The 20,126-nt window shown below is 47.4% G+C and overlaps 1 protein-coding gene across 2 annotated transcripts in view; it reads right to left on the bottom strand.

The window, feature by feature from the left end:
* GALNT14 (polypeptide N-acetylgalactosaminyltransferase 14) overlaps positions 1-19,877 on the bottom strand; it is a 197,918-nt gene extending 178,041 nt beyond the window's left edge. The window contains exon 1 of one of the 2 annotated variants that reach the window (XM_081796969.1): positions 19,462-19,877. In XM_081796969.1, the coding sequence (XP_081653095.1) occupies positions 19,462-19,590 (129 nt within the window). In that variant the 5' untranslated portion in view covers positions 19,591-19,877. The remainder of the gene's footprint in view (positions 1-19,461) is intronic. The other variant, XM_081796968.1, reaches the window with a different exon arrangement.
* Positions 19,878-20,126: the final 249 nt, after the last annotated feature.

The raw sequence follows: 20,126 nt of genomic DNA, 5'->3' as shown, positions 1-20,126 counted from the left end.
AAAAATCAGGGGCAAAAAGATTTTAGAACAGATCCATCCCAAAGACCTGATTTGTGGATAACAGTAATCCCAGAAAGAGAAAAAGGAACACATAAAGAATAGACCAGAATTAAATTAATAAAAGCAGAGAATTTCGTTTGAAGAAAGACCCAAGTCTACAAATGGTACTGAGCTCATAGGAGTCATGGATAAGAATATATCCCGAGGTGTGTTCCTAAGTTCCAAGGAGAAGGAGAAAATCTCCCCCGGCCCCAGTCAGAAAGAACAGGTAACTTACAAAGGAAAAGTAACAGGCTTCAAGTATACCTGTCATTTGCAAAACCAGAATCAGGAAGGCAGAAGCCATCCACAGACTGGCAGGTAGCCAAGCCAGATGTCACCCACCTGTCCAATCTGCAGAATATTCGTGGGTATGCCAGGGATCACAGAAAAGATAAGCCACACACCCCATCTGAGGAAAATGCTCAGGTCAAAAAATGAATGAATTCAAACAGAAATCTCAAGGTAGGTGAGATCAAGAGAACACAGTGGTGAACCTCGTGAGTTGTTACATCTAAATAGTAATAAAGTGCTTGGAACATGTAATGTAAGTCACAAATAAGAGTACTTAAAAAAGAGGCATTCTGCAAAGAAAACCTGACATTTAGTTCTAGAAGTGTTAAATTATCTCAGCAAAACCTGGAAATTAGGGTGGTAGAAGATGAAGAGAGTAAAAACCTTCCAAAGTTCCACCTGCTTTCAGTGGAAGCAAGTGTAAGGAAGTAAAAATTGTCCTAAAAGGCTCAACTCATCAGGTTGATAATGAATGGGTGAGAAAAACATGTTGGCAGGGAAAACTCGCTGATATCTTGTTTTCATAGAAATAGGTATTTGAATGCCCTGAAAAGGAAGGTAACAGTAGGTGTTGAAGGCACAGTCAGATGTCCAAATGGAAAAAGAACAGAGGAGTTGAAATGGTCACTGGCCAAACTAGTGAAAATAATATAAAGGAGAAAGATAAAAATAAACTAAATAGTAAATATTCAATACATCAATTATTCCACAAATTATGATATGCTGAATATTCCTATTAAAATACAAACATTACCAGACTGGATTGAAAAATAAAAATAGGTATGCGGGGCGGGGCGGGGGGGGGCGTGCCTGGGTGGCTCAGTTGGTTAAGCATCTGCCTTCAGCTCAGATCATGATCTCAGGGTCCTGGAATCGAGCCCTTCATTGTGGGCTCCCTGCTCAGTGGGGAGTCTGCTTCTCCCTCTGCCCTTCCCCCGCCCACTTGTGCGTGCTCTCTCTCTTTCACTCGCTTGTTCTCAAATAAATAAATAAAATCTTAAAAAAAATAGGTACGTAAGGTAGTCAAGGGATACCACTGGAGAAGTCAACAGGACCAGATCACTTCAGAGCTGAGTTTCATGTGGCCATTAAAGAACAGATACATCCAAATTATTTAACTATCCCCACATTATAAAAAAATCTTCTGGGTGCCTGGGTGGCTCAGTCGTTAAGCATCTGCCTTCAGCTCAAGTCGTGATGCCAGGGTCCTGGGATCCAGCCCCGCATCGGGCTCCCTGCTCAGCGGGAAGCCTGCTTCTCCCTCTCCCACTCCCCCTGCTTGTGTTCCTGCTCTCATTCTCTCTCTCTGTCAAATAAATAAATAAAATCTTGAAAAAAAAATCTTCCTAATTCATTTTAGGGAAGCAGTATAGTCTTAAATATAGACTCTGGTAGAGTACCAAAAAACCACAAATCAATCTAATTCATGAATACAAATGTTAAAATTCCAAATAAACACCAACAAATAAAATCCATAAATAAAAATAAACCATTACTATATAGAGTTTATTCCAGGAATGCAAGGATGGTTTAAATAAGGAAATCAAAATAATTCACTGCATCAAAAAAGAAAAATTACATAATTCAATCAAAATATGAAAAATTTAAAAAATCATTTCTAATTAAAAAAAACTTGAGGTAAAATAGGAAAAGGAAATGACTAAAATACAGTATTTCATAACAGTAAATAATGAAATACTACAGCCATTTGCATCAAAATCAAGAAAAAGTCCCATATTAGTATGGTGTGGCATTTTGAATGTTCTCATGAATGCAAAACAAGATAAAGAAATAATCAAGAAATATTCAAAAAGGAGAGATAAATTTCATTTTGATAATGATACGATTTTATACCTAAGAAACCCAATGGATTATTCAAGTAACCACTGGATTTAATTTTAAAATTCCAGTAAAAGTAGGGTATTGGCATAGTAAGAGACATACAGATCAACAGAACAGAATGGGTTTACCAGAACTAAAACTCAGTATTTATGGGAAACAAATATATGACAAAAGTAGTATGTCAGTCACTGGAGGAAATGATGTTTTCTTTAATTAGTGATATTGACACAAATGACTACCCTTTTAGAAGAAAACAGAGTTGAATCCCTACCTCAAACTAGAAATAAAAATTAATTCCAGGGCGCCTGGGTGGCTCAGTTGGTTGGGCGACTGCCTTCGGCTCAGGTCATGATCCTGGAGTCCCAGGATCGAATCCCGCATCGGGCTCCCTGCTCGGTGGGGAGTCTGCTTCTCCCTCTGACCCTCCTCCCTCTCATGCTCTCTGTCTCTCATTCTCTCTGTCTCAAATAAATAAATAAAATCTTTAAAAAAAAAAAAACTGTCTTAAAAATTAATTCCAGATGGGCTTAAGATCTAAAAATGTTTTAAGTCATGTAGAAGAGGAAATTTAGGATGTTCAACCAAGGCATCACGAAGATCTTTTTAATAAGAGAATGCTCATTAGCTATTATTAAAAAAGCATATTTAACTATATGAAAACAAGCAAAAAAAATTATATGGCAACATATACCATAAACAAAATCAACAGTATAACAACTGATCAGAAAAAAAAATCTGGAATACATATGACCAATAAAAAGTTGTCTACAACATACAAAGAGCTCTTATAACTGACAAGGAAAAGATAAACAGCCCACTGGAAAATGGGCCGAGGATATGAAAGGACACATCACAGAACAGCAGATCCTTAAGGGCAATGAACATACAAGAACATATCCAACTTCTCTGGTGCTCAGAGGAATGTAACATTAAAACAGGATCCTGTTTCCCAACCTTTCGATCGGCAAAAGGAAAAGAACAACATTTATGCTGAAGGGGATGCTGGGAAAAGAGTACTCACACTTTGCTGGTGAAAATGTGGATGAGTACACTGTTTCTAAAAGCAATCTTAATATACCCATTAACATAAAAATCAGACTCCCTTTGATTCAGAATTCCCATTCCTCAAAATCCATCACATAGAAGCAAAAGCCCCAACGTGTGAGAATATGTGTGCATAGATATTTACTGCAACACTGTGTTTGGTGACAAAGGTAAGAGACAAAGTGGATACCCACCAAATAGAAACAAGGGAATGAAATAAAGCACATCCATACCGCAGAATATTAGGCAGTCATTAAAAACAAGCTGGCTGACTTGAGGATTTCTAGGCTACGTGATTAAATGATGAGTAAAATGCAAAGACATATACACAACACGTTCAATTTCGCCTCTCCTTTGTAGTAATGACCGTAACAGGTCTGTAAATGCTTATCTACATTTCTGTACTGATGACGGGGCACAGAGAAAGATACTGAAGTTTACATATCCAGGTTGCTACATTGCTTCTGTAAAAGGGGGGAGGAGGGAGTGGAGGGAGAGAGGGAGCAGATAAGCCGAAATCAATCAATCAAATAATTAATGAATAAGCAGCAATAAGAAATACAGCCTAGACAATATCCCATTTAGGTAAATCACCCATTTTGACATTCTAAGTTTTTTTTTCAATATATATCTTGTGTTAAAATAAGGTCCTACTAGGGACACAACTTTGAATCCTACTTTTTTCTTTTTTAACTTGGTACATCATGAGCCTATTTCCACGTCCACTGCATTAGGTCCTTTCCTAATCTAGCTTCCCAAGAAGGTAATATGGAGAGAAGCACAGTGGATTGGCCACATATCACAATTAATGCAAAAAGGCCATCAGTCTTGGGCTACCTGGTATATATAAGCACGGAAGCTTCTAGAACCTGATTGTGATCCATCCTCCCAGTAACACCAGCCAGGATGTAGACACTTCTCCATTCCTCCAACTAATGTACATGGACTCAGGTCTTCAGGACTCAGGACCCCAAGCATAGCCTTCAGAGGACATGACTGTTCTAGGTGACTTTTGGCCACAGCCCTGCCAAGGCCTCATTCAAGGGAATGTAGACTGGTGAGATGGATTTTCCAGGGAGCATTTCTTTAAGGGCAGCCACATGAATTAAAGATGAAAACAGCTGGTCAGGAAAAACCAGAATCAACCCTGGTGAGAAAAGCAGAACATACACAGTGACTCTCATTTAGGCCAAAGGGGTAAAAGAAAGGGAACGTTAAGTTCAAATTTCACAGAATTGCTACTTTTAGAGCAATGAGCATACTCTGAGCAGCTAAAACACTTAAACCCAAAACATTTACTGAACCAAGTCCCCAGTGAGTAGGGTATAATATTCCCAACTGGGGATATCTGTTTACTTTCAGACATACGTGCATCTTAGAACAAAAATAAGCAAATGACTTTATTTTCAAACTCTTCCACACCTGGCCTGCTCCTGGTTTCCACTGACCTCTGGTCACTCTTATTGGAGTCCTAGCACCTCAGAAGACCTCCCTTGCCCCTGCCACCCACACAGTCTCCCTCTAAATTCCTGCAGGAGCTGCCTCTTTTTCTACAGGAAGACAGTCTACATTTGCTACTGTCCTGGATACATGGGTTGTCCCATCAACTGCATCCTAATACACTGCAGGTGTGGTAGGATTGTACTGAGACATGCGTTATATTTCTTCTCCACTGCATTCTACCCACTCACTCCTACCCCAGCCCTAACCTAAACCCTCATTTCAGCACATAACCAGAACTTGATGCTCCCTTGCTTCTGGGGAGGTGGTATGCAAAAGCCAGTGTCCTTGAAAGAAGAAGTAGCCCAGAGGGTAATGGAAAAAGGGAATTCCTCCAACTTGGAAAGACAATGGAGGCAGCCAGTCCTAAGGGGGGAGGGGGGCTGCCCAGAGGGTAGCAGGATCCAAAAGAAATGGCTTGTTGCTGCCCCTAGGGAGGCAAGACCCTGAGTGTGGGGGCCCCTGGCATCACAAGGAACCCACCAGCCCGGCAGCAGCACAATGATGAGGGCTTGGTCAATGATGTTCCTGCCGTGACCAAAATGCTGGAAGATTCAAGGCTCCTCTCCTGTTCCAGGGCAGGGAGGAAGCCTCCTGCATCTTTGTGTAGCTAGAAGTAGAAGAATCCCCAGTCCAACCGGGGGGATGGGAGTTTAGTCTTGAATGATCCAATCCAATGGAATTCACAATAAATAGGAAAATAATGGCACCGACTCAAGACCTCATTTTGTCCCGCACAAGCTTTTTGGAAGAGTTAGCTGACATCTAAGCCAGCATTTCGCAAACTTGAATTGCACAGACACCACGTAGGGGTTCTGCTTAGATGCAGATATAAAATCAGTACAGGTGGCCTGAGATTTGGCACTTCTAACCAACTTCCAGGTGAACCGACACCCCTGCCCAGAAATCATACTTTGAGAAGCAAAGGTCTGGGGCAGGCATTAGCGAATTTTTCTCTCAAGTGCCCCGTAAAATGTTGGCTTTGTAACCCACCCCGTCTCCCTCACCATTCAGCTCCACCACTCCTGTTGAAGGCTGCCACAAAAAATACATACAGGAACCAGTGTGACTGTTCCCACAAAACTTTATTTATGGACACTGAAATTTGAATCTCATATCGTTTTCATGTGTCACAAAATATTATTTTTCTTCTGATTTTTTTTCCAACCATTAAAAAATATTTAAAAAAAAAAAAAAGCCATTCTCAGTTCCTAAGCCATACATAAACAGCAGGAAGAAGGAACTGGATGTGGCCCGTGGGCAGACCCCAGTCTTGGGTGCCCCAAAAAGTACAGAACCCCAACAGGCATCCCTGACAAATTCAATCAAAGCGGGTTGCTGAGTCACCCCATTTTCTATCCTGAAGTTGGTGTTCCTTTCCTGTCCTCCTGACATTAGTGCTATGCTTTTCAAACAGCAAACGTTTTGGGGATGAGTAGATCCAAGCAAATGTACCTCTTCAAAAATCACCAAAAGGACTTTAAAAGACTGCCCCCTAAATGCTTCTTCTTCTAATAAGAGGCCTTGTGGAATAACAGGCTCCTGTTTTAGTGAAACAGCTTTTCAGGATGAGATTGACCTTCAACTAGAGTTTTCTGAGCTAACAGAAGAGTGACATGATCAGGGGAAGAAAGTCAACCTTGCAAAAACAACTAGTAAATTCAAAAGCAATCTTCTCAAACCTTTATCCCATGAACTGAATAAAGACTCTCTCTCTCCCCTTGGCCTCACGTTCCACTTTGACTCAAAAGAGCGAAAAGATTCCTGTTCATTTTGCGGTCCCTTTCAGTGTGAAAAAGCCATCCTAGAGACACAGTTGTAGCTTCCAGTAACACACAACACAATGTAAAATCCAGGAGGGAGACAGTTCTAGAAGAGTGGCCAGGGCCCAGCAGACAGCCACAGCTCCATACTCCACTACTGCCCCAAATCTGCCCTGGGCAAGGAGGGCAGAACCTGGCTGGGATGTCTCCTGCACCGGACTTCACAACCAGCCCCACAGCGGCTTGCAGGATGAACGGATGCGCGTGACCCAGGTGCAGGGTAATTTGCCCACTCTGTCCCTGCACACTGGCAAGGCACTCAAAAGGAGAAACTCCTTCAAGGAGCTCACCGCCCCCTTGTGAACCATCCCGATGGCACCCCAGATGGGCCCCAGAATCACCCAGACCTGTCTTTCCTCTGCCACTTACCAGCTCTACTGATTGGGGCAAGTTATTGGAACTTGAACCTCAAGTTCTTCATCAGGAAAATAAGGCTAATCAATTTCATCCAGAGATACTATTTATAAGAGAACACGTGAACAACCTATACAGCTCAGGCACCGTGGAATCAGAAGGGCGACAGCATGACCGTGCTGACGAGCACCAGCTAAATCTCAGCCTGCTGACCTCATAGGGTGCTCATAAAGAATGAGTGACTTAACTCAGATAAAGCACCTAGCATTTCTCCCAACAGGCAGTCACACACCCCTTTCCCCTCAGAAAACTCTCCTTTCTGCAAAGACTCCTGGCATATTAACAGTGGTCACAAACCAGTTCCATCTCTAGCATTTCATGTAGGACACCTGACAGTCACTTGAACCATTTACCCAGGTCATGGCCTGAGCTGTCCCTTGGCTCTTGCCGCAGTGGGCATCTCTCTCCAGGCAACCCAGGAAGCTCCCAAGGGCTCTTTCAGATGGTCCTACCCATGGCACTCATAGCCACCCTGGGTGGGAAGACAGCCGGAATCTCACACGGCTGGGCACACACCGTCAACCTACCTGTAGAAAGATGGCCGACTCGGTGGGGAGGGGAGGGGGGTGCTGGTGCCTGAAACACCCAAATGTCCATCCCGTCCTCCGTGAACCCAGGATAACAAGGACCAAATCTTAAAATGCCACAAAAAAAGCAACCGGGTCGGGGCGCCTGAGTGGCTCAGTTGGTTAAGCGACTGCCTTCAGCTCAGGTCATGATCCCGGAGTCCCGGGATCGAGTCCCGCATCAGGCTCCCTGCTCGGCAGGGAGTCTGCTTCTCCCTCTGACCCTCCCGACCCTCCCCCTCTCATGCTCTCTCTCTGTCTCTCTCTCTCAAATAAATAAAAAAAAAAATCTTTAAAAAAGCAACCGGGTCATTTATTTGGCAATTAACTCCAGCACTGATGTCACAGGGAAAACCCTACGATCCCTTACCCCTCACAATGATGCTGTGCCTGTGGGAAAGATCTGGATGCTGCTCTGGAATTGCCCCACTTTTTCCCTGGAAGAATCTAACACACTTCAGGGCCTGATGTGTGGCACTCAATACATACCAGCTCTCACGACCCCCCTTTGAGACTGGAAGAAAACAAGAAGATGACCAGATTATAGCTCAATAAACAAATACGCTTAGTATGACTGGGGAAAATTGGAAGTCTTGGCCCCAAAAGAGAAGAAAGGAAACTGCACATTATAAAAAGGAATATGCACTTACAGTAGAAAATATCATAAATGTGGCTCATTTATGGTATTAATAGCAGGTATTTGTTTTTGGTGCTAATAATCTAATTAGCATTCAATCCAATGCATCCTTTATCATCAGCTGATCCGTAATTACTGCTCCATGCTGAGTATTTTCCTGGCACATGATAGCTTTCAACTCCTCAGCACAAACAACCAAATAATTAGTGCTATTATGCTGGATAAGGGACTCCTCCTCTCCGAGGGACGATGTTGGGAGTGGTCAGCCATCCACTACGGCCTCTCCATTTTCCCATCTGTTGATCGATTCTCACTGTCCCCTCTCCGATCAGGCCTGAAACACGCCTTAATGCTCGCAAGAAAGTGATACCTTGCAGACTTCCTTTTTTCAAGTTCATCCCTGGGACCGGAAACATTCCCAGTCATCCGCAGGAGCGAAGTGTTCATAAGGATGCCAAATGGTGCCGAAAGCACAATCTATTTCTCTTTGCAAATGTAAAGTTTTCTCCTTGAATACTGTTATAAAATGACTTGTCCTGGAAGAGCTAGCTTCTGACATAAAACTACTGCATCCAATAGCTTCTGGTCAAAACAAGATGTGTCTAATTCCCGGAAGCACTATGGGATTCACTTTGGGACAGCAACACCAGCCAACATCCTACTCACGGTTCCCACCATCCTGAAGGCCTTCCGACTGCACCCCTTCTCCTAGAATCCTCCCCATCTTCCTATGATCCAGTGATGAAGGGGTTAACACTCAGCACATACTTTGCTTTTTTTTAAAAGGAATATAAAACTATTTATTGACCACTGTTTACCAGTATTTACAAGAAAGTACACAATATACAGCTGGATAACATTCTGACTACAAAGTTATTGTTTTTCCTGGTTTCTGCTGAACCAGTAACTCAAATACTGAGAAGACTGAGGCTACATGTCAGGAATGAGTTGGGGTAAAGAAAAACTGTGGTTGGCTGGAGCCCCCATCACACCAGTTGTTAAACGTCTCCCTGATTATAAAGGGGAATAAGATTTGGGAAATTGGAAAGACGTATCAAGACCTTTCTCCAGAGACGGTCTTATCCAGGAAACAGGAACCAATAGCTATCAAAAGAACAAAATGACTATGCTCTGACCCCAAATGAGGTGCTAAAATCTGAGTCAGAAGCCACACATGCAGTTCAGATTTTTTTTAACTTTTTATTGAAGTGAAATACACACACAGAAAAGAGCGTGCATTCGATGAATTTTCACAAAGTAAACACACCTGAGTAACCAGCACCCAGATCAAGAAACTAAACAGAACCAGTTCTCCCCAATTATCTCCTGCCTTCTTATTTTTTTTAAGATTTTACTTATTTATTTATTTGAGGGAGAGAGCGCGCGTGAGCAGGGGGAGCGGCAGAAGGAGAAGCAGACTCTCCACTGAGCAGGGAGCCTGACCCGGGGCTTGATCCCAGGACCCTGAGATCATGATCTGAGCTGAAGGCAGACGCTTAACAGACTGAGCCACCCGGGCACGCCTCCTCTGCCTCCTTCTTGTCACGGACTCCAACCAAGGGTCCCCATGAAACTGACTTCTAACACCATAGATTAGTTTTGCAGGTTTCCGTACTGAATATAAATAGAATCCCATTGTCAAATCTGGCCGGCCCGCCACCTGCTTCAGCATATCCTGCAAACTAAGAAAGCAGTTCATATGTATAAATATTTGAAAATACGTAATCCTAAAAGGAGAATACTTCATGAGATGTGAAAGATCTATGGAATTCAAATTTCAGTGTCCATAAATAAAGTTTTATTGGGACACAGCCACACTCATTTGTTTACATACCGTCTGTCACTCTGCAATAGCACTGTTGAGTAGATACGGCAGAAACTGTCTAACCTAAAAAACCAAAAATACTTACTATCTGGCTCTTTCCAGAAAAAGTTTGCCGACTCCTATTCAGGTACATGACGTTCACTCGAATACAAATTCACTTTTCTTGGGCTTACAGCTAGGAGTAAAACTGCAGGGGCAGAGGTATGCTCAGCTTTCGTAGACGCTACCAAGAAGCTTTCCAAAAATATACCCTCAGTTCTAAGGGAAAAGCTAAAACCTGGAGCAGAAACCATAACGTCAGTTTTAAGAGAGGCAGGGAGAATTTAATTACAGGGAGTTATCCCATCCAGAATTGAGCAAATATGATTAGAAAATCATGAGGGCCTCCGAGTGGAGAGGGAAAATACCAGTTACTAGGTTTACACTTTTTTTGTTCCTACTCCATGCACCGGCTTTAAAAATACAGTTCCCTTTAATGTTGCCATGCTCAGTGGAAATTGACAGGAGAGAAAAAGTCATGTTTCTGCTTGGGATCTTGGAGTAGACACTCACTTCGTCATTCAGGCCAACATAAGAAAAGCATCACCAGGAGCCCTCCGGTAGGTCATCGGAAGTGCAGACAAAATATCCAGGAAGACATTAGCAGCTCCTGATTTTATGCTTTCATACTGAACCGTGTACACGGGGCAGCAAGTATAACTCACGCCCATCCTCCCAAGCAGCCACAAAGCAGCTGAGCCCTGTGCTGGGTCCAGCCAGCGGCCCAACTCCAGGGCAGAAGTGAGCCGTCAGTCATCAACGGTTCTCAAGGCTAAACAGCACGACACAGGCAGGATGCCCTCTGTCTGGCTCAGGTGATGTGTCCTATCTCCTAAAGGCACTTCCCTGGAGTCATCCCCCACACATCTGCCATGCATTTCAAACAGGACCTATTAGGTTCTTTCAAATGACATTTTTCCTCTTGGAGGGGAATTGCTTCTGATTGTTTAAGGACCACATTCATCACGAAAGGGATTCAAATCAACGGGTGTCTATCTTAATTGCACAATCCTGTTGACTTGTGAGAGGAGCAGCCTCGTGAATGACAGCAGAGCCTCATTTCCTGCTGTCAGCCCCCCGCCAACCCAGAAGGGACCTGGCTGGTGAGCGTGGGCTGACCCACACCAGGACAGAGCCACCCTGGTCCAGCATCTTCCCACAGCAGAAGGACCGTGGAACGGTCCTGTAGGGTCCGTGGGCAAGTAACACTTGGCCCATCCTGGAAGAAAACCCAAAGTTCTCTTGGCCCTCCAGTGGCCCTCCTGAGATGCGCTCTCTGGTGACCCTGAAATCCACTTCTCCGTTCCCTTCTGCATGCAGAAAAGCAATGCTGGTGTTTTAGAGGTCAGGAGTCGTTTCCCAGCACAAGCATTAACCTTTTGTCCATAAGAAAATATACATACAATATACACATACATAAAATAGAGATCATTTCCCCCTGGAAAAGGAAGCTAACCAGAAGCTGAGCATGACCACGAAGGAAAGAGCGCGAGCTTTAGAGTCAAAAGAGTGAGTTCAAGGCCACTTACTGGTTGGGGGTGCTTGCCAGAATCTCCTCCCCCTTACAACCTCGGCTTCATCACACTTCAGAAAGTGAGAGTAATAATAACGTCTACTTCATGTGGAGGCAGGAAAGATCAAATGAGGCATCTGGGAATACAAACGCCGTGTAAACCATAAAACATCACAGGACGTGGTAGAGGAAAGGAGCTACCACTTAACGTCCTGTTCCTGATTCACCGTTAATTAAGCAAGTCTTTGAGCCAGTTCCTCTGCCCATGAAGACCCCAGGCCCACCCAATAAGGATGTCAGTCTTTTCAGCACCCAGCTGGCAGCCATCAATTGGCCATCTATTAACAGCCAATTATCTGGGCAGCTTAATTAATCTGTGCACCACGTGCTCTGATCTCCCCGAGATCCTAGAAAACAATGAGCCTGATATATAGGCGCCAGCTAATTTTTCGATGGCCACCAAGGAATTTGGTGTGCACGGTGCCTGTGTGTGGCAGCTGGGAGGGGTCGGCCCATAAATATTGATTAGACCAGTCTCTCTGTGGCTTGGGGCTGGGGGGGAGGTTAGGGAAGTAATGAATGACTACAGTGTTCTCCGAGGAACAAGAGAAGCTACATAAATCTCCAGTCCCGACCACGGGGAAGAAAACCCTAATTTCTAAACCTCAGTGAGACACGGAAAAGAGACAGCAAGCCTCTTTTGGAGAGAGCTTGTCAAGATGGGGTGGTCATACCCGTTCGGTAGATGCTTCCCTCTCTCTCCTGGCCCAGAATGAGATGCAAATTAGGTTTAAACAGCCGGGATCATTAGGAAGGAGGCAGCTGGGTGGCTGTTCCCTTCATCTGGGAATTCAAATCCAATGGCAGGAACATGTGAGTGTGCCGCTCTCCCCTGCATTTCCTTGAAAGATCGCTGTAGTGCTTACAGTTAAGAAGACAAGTGACATGAGGAGAATTTAATTATTTTTTTAAGTGCCTAATCTTGTCTCTGGGAATGGTATGCAGAAGAGACGTGATACTTGGAAGCCGCAGCGTCCAAGAGGCAGTGGGTCGGCCGGCTCCTCGGCTCCTGCAGGAAGGGCACAGGGCATCCGAGCAGAATGGTCCAGGGCGGCTCAGGGCAAGAGCAGCCACTCCCCTCCTTCATGAACATCCAGAACAGCAGGGATGCAGGCTGCTCCTGACCTTGGCTGGAGCCTGCAAGGGACGTCCCGGGCTCCCGTCCCTCCGGACTTGTTCCTGGGGCTCCCAGCCGAGTGCCCCGGGGCTCTGTGCTCTGGACCCCACCAGCTCTCCAGGAGATGCAAATAAGAAGAGGGAGAACGTGGTGGAGGGAAGAGAAGCAGGAGGACTGCTGATCCCTGGCTCACACCACAGAGATCTCTTCCCCTCGCCACCCCCCACCCCCCCCCCCCCGCCTCTCCGCTTCCTCGCGTTCATTAGGTCCCCTGATGGCAGCAGCTGCTGCCAAATGCAAAGGTTGCTGCCCTAGAAGGTCACATCAGGCCATTTATTCTCAAATACCAAAATACCAGAGCCAGCAGATTTCTGGAGCTTCTGCAGAATTCCCCAGGGCACCCGAGTATGCGTGTGTGTTCTTGCATATCCCAAAGGGGTTCTTTCTTAATCAGCTCAACATCAGAGGACTCAGAGACTGATTTATTTTTTTGGTTAATCTAGCGTTTCTGGTAAAATAATTAAAAGATAAGTAATAGACATGGAGTATCTGTGGCATAATTATTTATAGCCATGAGGTCTCACTTCGGAGTTATTTGCAAGTCACCCGGATCCACGGAGACTGCTGGTGGAGCAAGTGGGAGACGGGCCCCGGGCCACAGCACACCACCCCCATTTCACAGCTGGGGAGACTGTGCCCGGGAGAAAGGACCCGAGTTACCCCTGGCACCTGCCAACGGGCTGCCACACGTACAAGAAAAGCCAGAAGGTGAAACGGCATGTGATTACAGGACAGGAGCTCCCAAGAGAGGGTGGGGGCTCTGTCTCCTGACTCCAGCAAGCAGGGCGTGCGAGGCTCTGAGGCTGCTGGGGAGCAGGGGGAGCCGACCACCCGCTCGGGGCCCTGCAACCAGTGGGAAGGGTCAGCAGCTAGCCGGCGCGGGCAGCGGGCTCAGCCACGCTCACTTCCCCAGCAGATGGTGGGTCTAGAATGTTGGTCTCTGGGGTGGAATGTGCAAAAGCCATGGCAGGGTTTACAGACTGCCCCGAAGAGAGGAGCGGGGAGGATGGGGCCCTGCTCTCTAATTCAGATGCTTTTCCAGAAATGCAATGGAGACTTTGAGATGCTCTGGAAGAGTGACAAAACTGTACACGTTAGACCCTAAGCAAGGGCATGGCAACACATTTCTTCAAGTGTGCCTGGTAATGGCTAAGACTGTTTTGGAAATTTGGGATGGAAAGCCGTGGGAGAGGATGCAGGCAAAGGAGGTAGACGAGATGGCTGTGAACCAGGCGGTGTGGAAACCCTGGGCCTCAGGAGTCAGCATTGGCAGCCTCATTCTGTCCCTGTTTGGTTTACAGATGACCTCTGATGGGTGGAAATTAACACTTTTAAATGATACAAACACACAAAAGCAACCTGGAAAAAGAGTAGTCTCTAGACAGGCTGGGGAGGCTTGTGACAGGGACATTAATTTCCCTTTCCTTCTTGGTTTTGCCCCTTTGTCTTCTCTGATTTGAGCAGGCATCATTCTACGCCTCCAGGAACATTTGAGACAGGGATTCCTGGTCTTTGTTTCCAAAAGCACGAGGCCACTCAGGGGAACAAGGTTTAGGGAAATAGAGAGCTCCCCAGACTGATTCAAAGAGAGTCCCTCAGAACAGATCCAGCGGTCCCTAGGACAGGGCCTCCCGCAGGGCCCTGGAGGGGAGGGCTCACTGGGAAAGCAAGCTGGGACGTGGGTACAACCCAGGGCAGGCCAAAAATAACCCAGGGTGGAGAGATTCCCACCAGCCTAATGGCCTGGAATTTGGGGGCTGGGGGAGAGCTCAGGGTTTTGTTTTGTTTTGTTTTGTTTTTAAAGCAGCTTATTGATATCTACAAAGCAAAGATATGCCATTTCTTGGACACCTGACATTCCAACCTGCTACTTTTCATATTTCCCATCCCCTTATAGCAACCCCTGCTGGATCACGAGGCAACACTACCCTCCATCTGCTCTAGGAACCTCCGCAGAGGGGAAAACAGCCCAGCACAGGGCACAGTCACCAGCAACAGGAGTGAATGAAAGGATGAACATTCATCTGACAGTGGGCTACTTCTGGTCATGCCAGAGTCAAAATTCCCTGGACAGAGTCCAATATGCATGCACTGAGTATCAGCAGATGAATAGGGTCTCTCTCTCTAAAATGCATAATTTTTTTTAATGGGAGAAATGATCTACTAAATGGGGAATAAAATAGCAGTGTCATATACTCAAGGCATTTGTGGTATGCAAATATTACAGAAAGACAAGCTCTCTTCTAATAGTGTTTGCTGTATTTCTAGTAGAGCACAAATATATCTACATGGGCCCGAAGCACTTTATTCAAAGACTTTACATTTCCAATACCTTCCTCAAAAAGTACCCTCAGGCCTCAAATTCTTTTGCTTTACTAAGCCCTAAGCCCCTGGACTAAATTTAGTTTCTTGGAAGTCAGAGACAAATTTGCTGGGTTTTTTTTCTTTTAATTCTGTCAGTTATTGTATAATTCTCCAAATGGCAAACAAATGATAGGGGAGAGAAGAAATAAAAACATTTTTTCAGGTATTTTTAGTGGTACAGTATTTATCACTGAAATACAGTTTGAATTAAGACATCCAACTTGTTATATGATTTTCAATTAGGAATTAGAGCTCTGCAGAATTTGGGGGTGGGGGACCCGGCAAAAGAATCAAATCAACATTAAAAAGTCAAACTTAAAGAAATCTTTACTTGAGCTATTAATAGAACCAGCCCTTCTTGGAACCAAAAAAAGGAAGAAAGAAAGAAATCCAATTAATTTTCTTAAACCAGGAGTGCGGCATGCCTTCTCTACATCAGTTGAATTGTAACAAGGCGTCGGTTTTATTTTATTATCAGGCCCACTTTGGAGATCCCATTACTAGGTGAATGAGGATGCTTCCCAACTCTGGGAGGGGAGGCAAGGAAGGGCCTGGGAACTAGAGCTCGTCCCAGAGCCCAGGAAAGTCAACTTGCTACATGGAATCTACACAGAGGGGTTCCCGGCCCAGAAGGCCCGGCCACAGTCTCCAGTCCCTCCACCAATCCCCTGACTTCTCTAAATAGTTTTAAGGGAAGGGAGTCCACAGCCCGTGCTTTGGAAAATAAGCTGACACCCTCTCCCATGGCAGGAAGGTGCCCAGGTGGGATGAAAACTTCCCAAAGGCTTCCACACGCCCAAGGCAAGAGCTCTCCCCAGGACTTAGAATGAACATTTCCTAGGGAAAGCTAGGGTACTACGCTCACTCAAAACTGAGTTTTTTCTTACAATAGACAAATGTCCCATCTGAATCCCTACTATTGAGGAAACCATCTCGATCCTGGCCACGATTCCTAAACCAGTGGTGCTCCAACCATTGGATGCAACCCCCCATGGGACCCTCTCCACCAGGGTGCGCTCTGTCCCGTCAAGGGAGCCTCCTCTGCCCCAGCTGGCCTCCTCCAAGGGCAGAGCAGGATTTCCCTCCAAGGTAGTTCCCCCACAAATTACACCAACCCCCTCCGCCCTCCCTGGAGCTCTCCAAAGGCAAGCGCCTAGGGTTGAGCCATGGAAATGCTGGAAAGTAGGTTGGGAAACACAGGCAATAAATATCCCTAACCTCCCCCATCACCCACAAGTGTAGACCCGGGCAGTGCACACAGCATAGCGCCCTGGAAGGAGCCTGTGGGTGGGCAGTTCCCAAAGTGATCCCCATTCCATTCTTATCCCTGACGCTGCCACTTAATAATAACCTCGTTATCTTGGGCCAGTTGTATAACTTCATCAACCAGTCTTGTCTGCATAAAAGTATTACCTGCCCCATGCGGTTGTTGTGGAGATTAAATGAGCTAATATGCATGAAATAGAGTTTGTGAATTTGTAAAGCACTACACAAATACTAGTTACTGTTATTTTACATGAGTGCACATGCTCACACAAGCTTGGTCCTTGAGAAACTCAAGAAGAATGAAATCATTCGGCCATATTTACATGGGGCTAACCAAACTATAAAAAAATCAACACACTTAGTATTCTTCATCTAGCTCCAAATGTTATCCATCAATAGGCTGCTTCCGACTCACATGGAACACTTGTAAAGACAGTGATTCTAGGACCTTCTCCCAAACCCACAGAATCATAATCACTGCAATAAACCCCAAAGCTTGTATGTTAAACGAGCTCACCGGGGGATTCTGACACGCAGTCAGGTTTGGAACCAACCGCACTCCTCCTGGACAGGATGTGACATTTCCTAAATAGATCAGTCACGGCAATAAAATTGTTCTGGCGCTAAGGACTCTTTGTCTCTCCATCTCTTTCCTCAGATACAAATACCAGACACAAATACAACACATATATGTGGACACACGAGGTCATATAAACAGGTGAAAAACACGAAGGAGTAATACACTAAGAAGGGTGCCTAATAATAAAAGGCATCAGGATTTTTAAAGTCTATAGAATTTGTGTTTCTAAAGAATACAGAAAATGGGAGGAAGAGGAAATACGTTATTACGACAAAAAGCAAGGGGTCAAAACTAGAAGACCCCCTCTTCTATGCCTGGACAGCACTATGCCCAGAATTCCAAAATTAGACCACTCCCCCCACCCCACCCACTACTCATTTGTTTGTAATTCTGTCTCAACCAGGAATTTGTGAAAGCCTCCCCACCTCCCTGCAAAGGGGCAGGGACACGGTATCCTCCAAAGCCAGCACAGAGCCCAGCAGAGAGCTGCCTTCAATAATTGTGTGTCCAGCACACACCAGAATGAGAGGAGGCAGGTAAGGACGAAAGACAAAGTGCACAAAGAGGGATAGAGATTTCTTGTCCCAGCTCCCTGGTGTAAACTAAGAATATGCAAGCTTAAGTTAATGAGATCCAACGCGCAAAACGGAGAGAGTTCATGTCCCTGCAGGCATCATTAACTGCAGACCCACCCCAGGGGAAAAAGAGGAAAAGCTCTCCAGATCTACTGGCAGGTCTAAGGTGAGAAAATTGATCCAGTGCTCCAAAGGCTGCTTGAAATCACCAGTCTGATCTCATCACTCCACTGCTTACTGCCCCTCCAAGGGTTCCTAGCACCCACAGGGTCCTACCCAATCCGACCCTTATACACCTGTCCTCAGCCTCATTCGTGCCATCAGCCACATGGTTTACGCTCAAATTATGCCAAACTCACACAACCTGCTGTGTCATTCCTCTGAGCCTGTTTGGTACAGTTAACCTCTACCTGGAACACCCTCCCTACCTCCTGCCAAACCTACTGTTCATCCTTCTCAACTCAGTTCTGTTATATCTTCCTCCTCCAGGAAGTCCCCAGGCTCCCATGACACCCAGTGCACTGAGCTCTGTTGTTGGCCTCAGCGAACTACATGGTCCTGGCCCCTTCCTGAGCAAATCCCGTATGTCCAGAGAGCAAGTTCTGCACCTCCGTACCCATAGTCCCTAGCACACGGCCTGGCACACAACGCACCACCAATAAACGCTTGTGGAACTCAACTGGGCATTAGCAACATTCCAGAACATAAGTGCCAGAAGCCTTAGCTAAAAGGGGATCTGAGAGACACCTTGATATAGTGGAAAGATTCTGAATATCCGAGGTCTGAGTTCAAATCACAGTGACCTAAGGCAAGGTACAAAGACTGAACCTGCTTAATCTATGAAATTAGGACACCACCAGCTCATACAATTACTTATGAAGAAGCACCCACTGTGTACCTGGCACAAAGTGGGTCCCCTGTACTGTACTTACTGGGGAGACTCCCCTCTTTCCCCCTTCCCCCCATTTTTTAGCCTCCGGCTTCAGACCATAACCTCCTCCAAGTGCTTTTTGCCAGTCCCTGAAGGACTGCTCTGGACCCCGTTCATAAATGGTGCCTGGCTGGCCAGGAACCCCCAGAGGCCTCCTTCTGTGTCCCGCGAACCGGTGTGTGGAAGAGGAGACAGAGGAATGGGGGCTCTGAAGACAGGTAAGAGTGTGCCCGAAGGGAGAACCTTCTGGCTGCGCTTGGAGGAACCGACTGGGCAGGAGTTGAAAAAGCCACTTCGATTATTCTTATTTCCCCAACTCCCCACCAACACCAAGGCGTCTGCTTTTACAGGCTCTTCAGTGGCGTTCAGGGCACATTCAACTTCCCACGCAGCTGGAGAGCTCGGGGACAATCAGAAAGCAAGACTGGCGACAGGCCGGCGGGCCCCGGCAGCAGGCGTGCGGGAGGCTGCACGGCGCTCGCCCGCGATGCACACGCGCGCGCGGCGCACCCCGGGCCTCCGGCCTCCCCTGGTCGGGCCTGGCAGCTGCGGGAAGGAAGGAGGTCAGCGCGGCGGCCAGACTTCTCGCGGGCGCCAGCACCCGCCGGCCCTGCTACCCGACCCGACCGCCCGCGACTCGCCCGCGGCGCCCACGGGCCGCCACCCCTGAGCGGCTCGTCTGCAGCGCCCCCTCCGCCCCGGGACCCCCGCGCGCTGCCCAAGTTCAGCGCCCGGCTCTGCGAGCGCGCGCCCGCCACCCACACCCACTCCCACACTCCGCGGGTCCCGAGGTGCCCCGAGCTTCTCTAAATCCAGAAATAGCACCCTGTGGCCGCATCCGGCGCCCCGTTACCTGCTCGCGGCACCCAGACCCCCGCCCCGGCTTCCCGAGAGCCCGCAAGCCCGGCGCGCGGGCTGCGCGCACTCCTGCAAACCAGTGCCCCGCGCCCACCACGCCGCCCAAGCCCGTACCTTGGGGGTCTGCACTTCAGGTCCCGGCGGCACCTCCAACTTCTTCTTCGTTACCCAGAAGAACAGCAGCACGGTGATCCAGAGCACCCCGAAGATCGGCAGCGCCAGGCGGCGGGTCAGGCGCCTCATGGTCCCGTTTGCCTCGTCTTCTCCGCGGCGCTACGCCCCTGGGGCACCCCCTGGCGGTCAGGGTCGGAGGGGCAGGAGTCCGGGAGAGCGGCGGCCCCGAGATCGGAGTGCAGGGGCGGCGGGAAGCTGCTAGGCGCCCCGCCCGCTTCGGAGAGAAGCGAGCAGAGGCGGAGGTCTCGGGGCGCAGAGCGGCAGGGAAGGACCGAAGGGCAGCCAAGCTGGACACCCGCTCCCGCCGGGGAAGCGCAGCGGCAGCCGAGAAGCTCCCCGCGCCGCCGCCGCCGGCGCCGCCTCGCCCGCCGCCGCCGCCGCCGCTGCCGCGAGGGAAACGGACTCGAGCTGCGGGGAGGGAGGAATCCGAGGCTGTGCCCGGCACCCCGGGAGGAACACGAGGCGGGAGGGAGGGGAGGGAGCGAAGGGAGCGAAGCTAGAGCGTGGGCCCGACAGACCGACTCTGAGGGAGCCCGGGCGGGAGCGAGCGGGGCTCTGCGAGGGGGCGCTACCGCCGCCCGCCGACCGAGGCGCACCGCGCTGCT

The sequence above is a fragment of the Leptonychotes weddellii genome, chromosome 10 (genome assembly GCF_054177405.1).
Source record: "Leptonychotes weddellii isolate Sample4059 chromosome 10, ASM5417740v2, whole genome shotgun sequence".
Classification (NCBI taxonomy): Eukaryota; Metazoa; Chordata; class Mammalia; order Carnivora; family Phocidae; genus Leptonychotes; species Leptonychotes weddellii.
The sequence above is the reverse complement of the archived record's forward strand: the minus strand, read 5'-3'. Positions and strand labels throughout refer to the sequence as shown.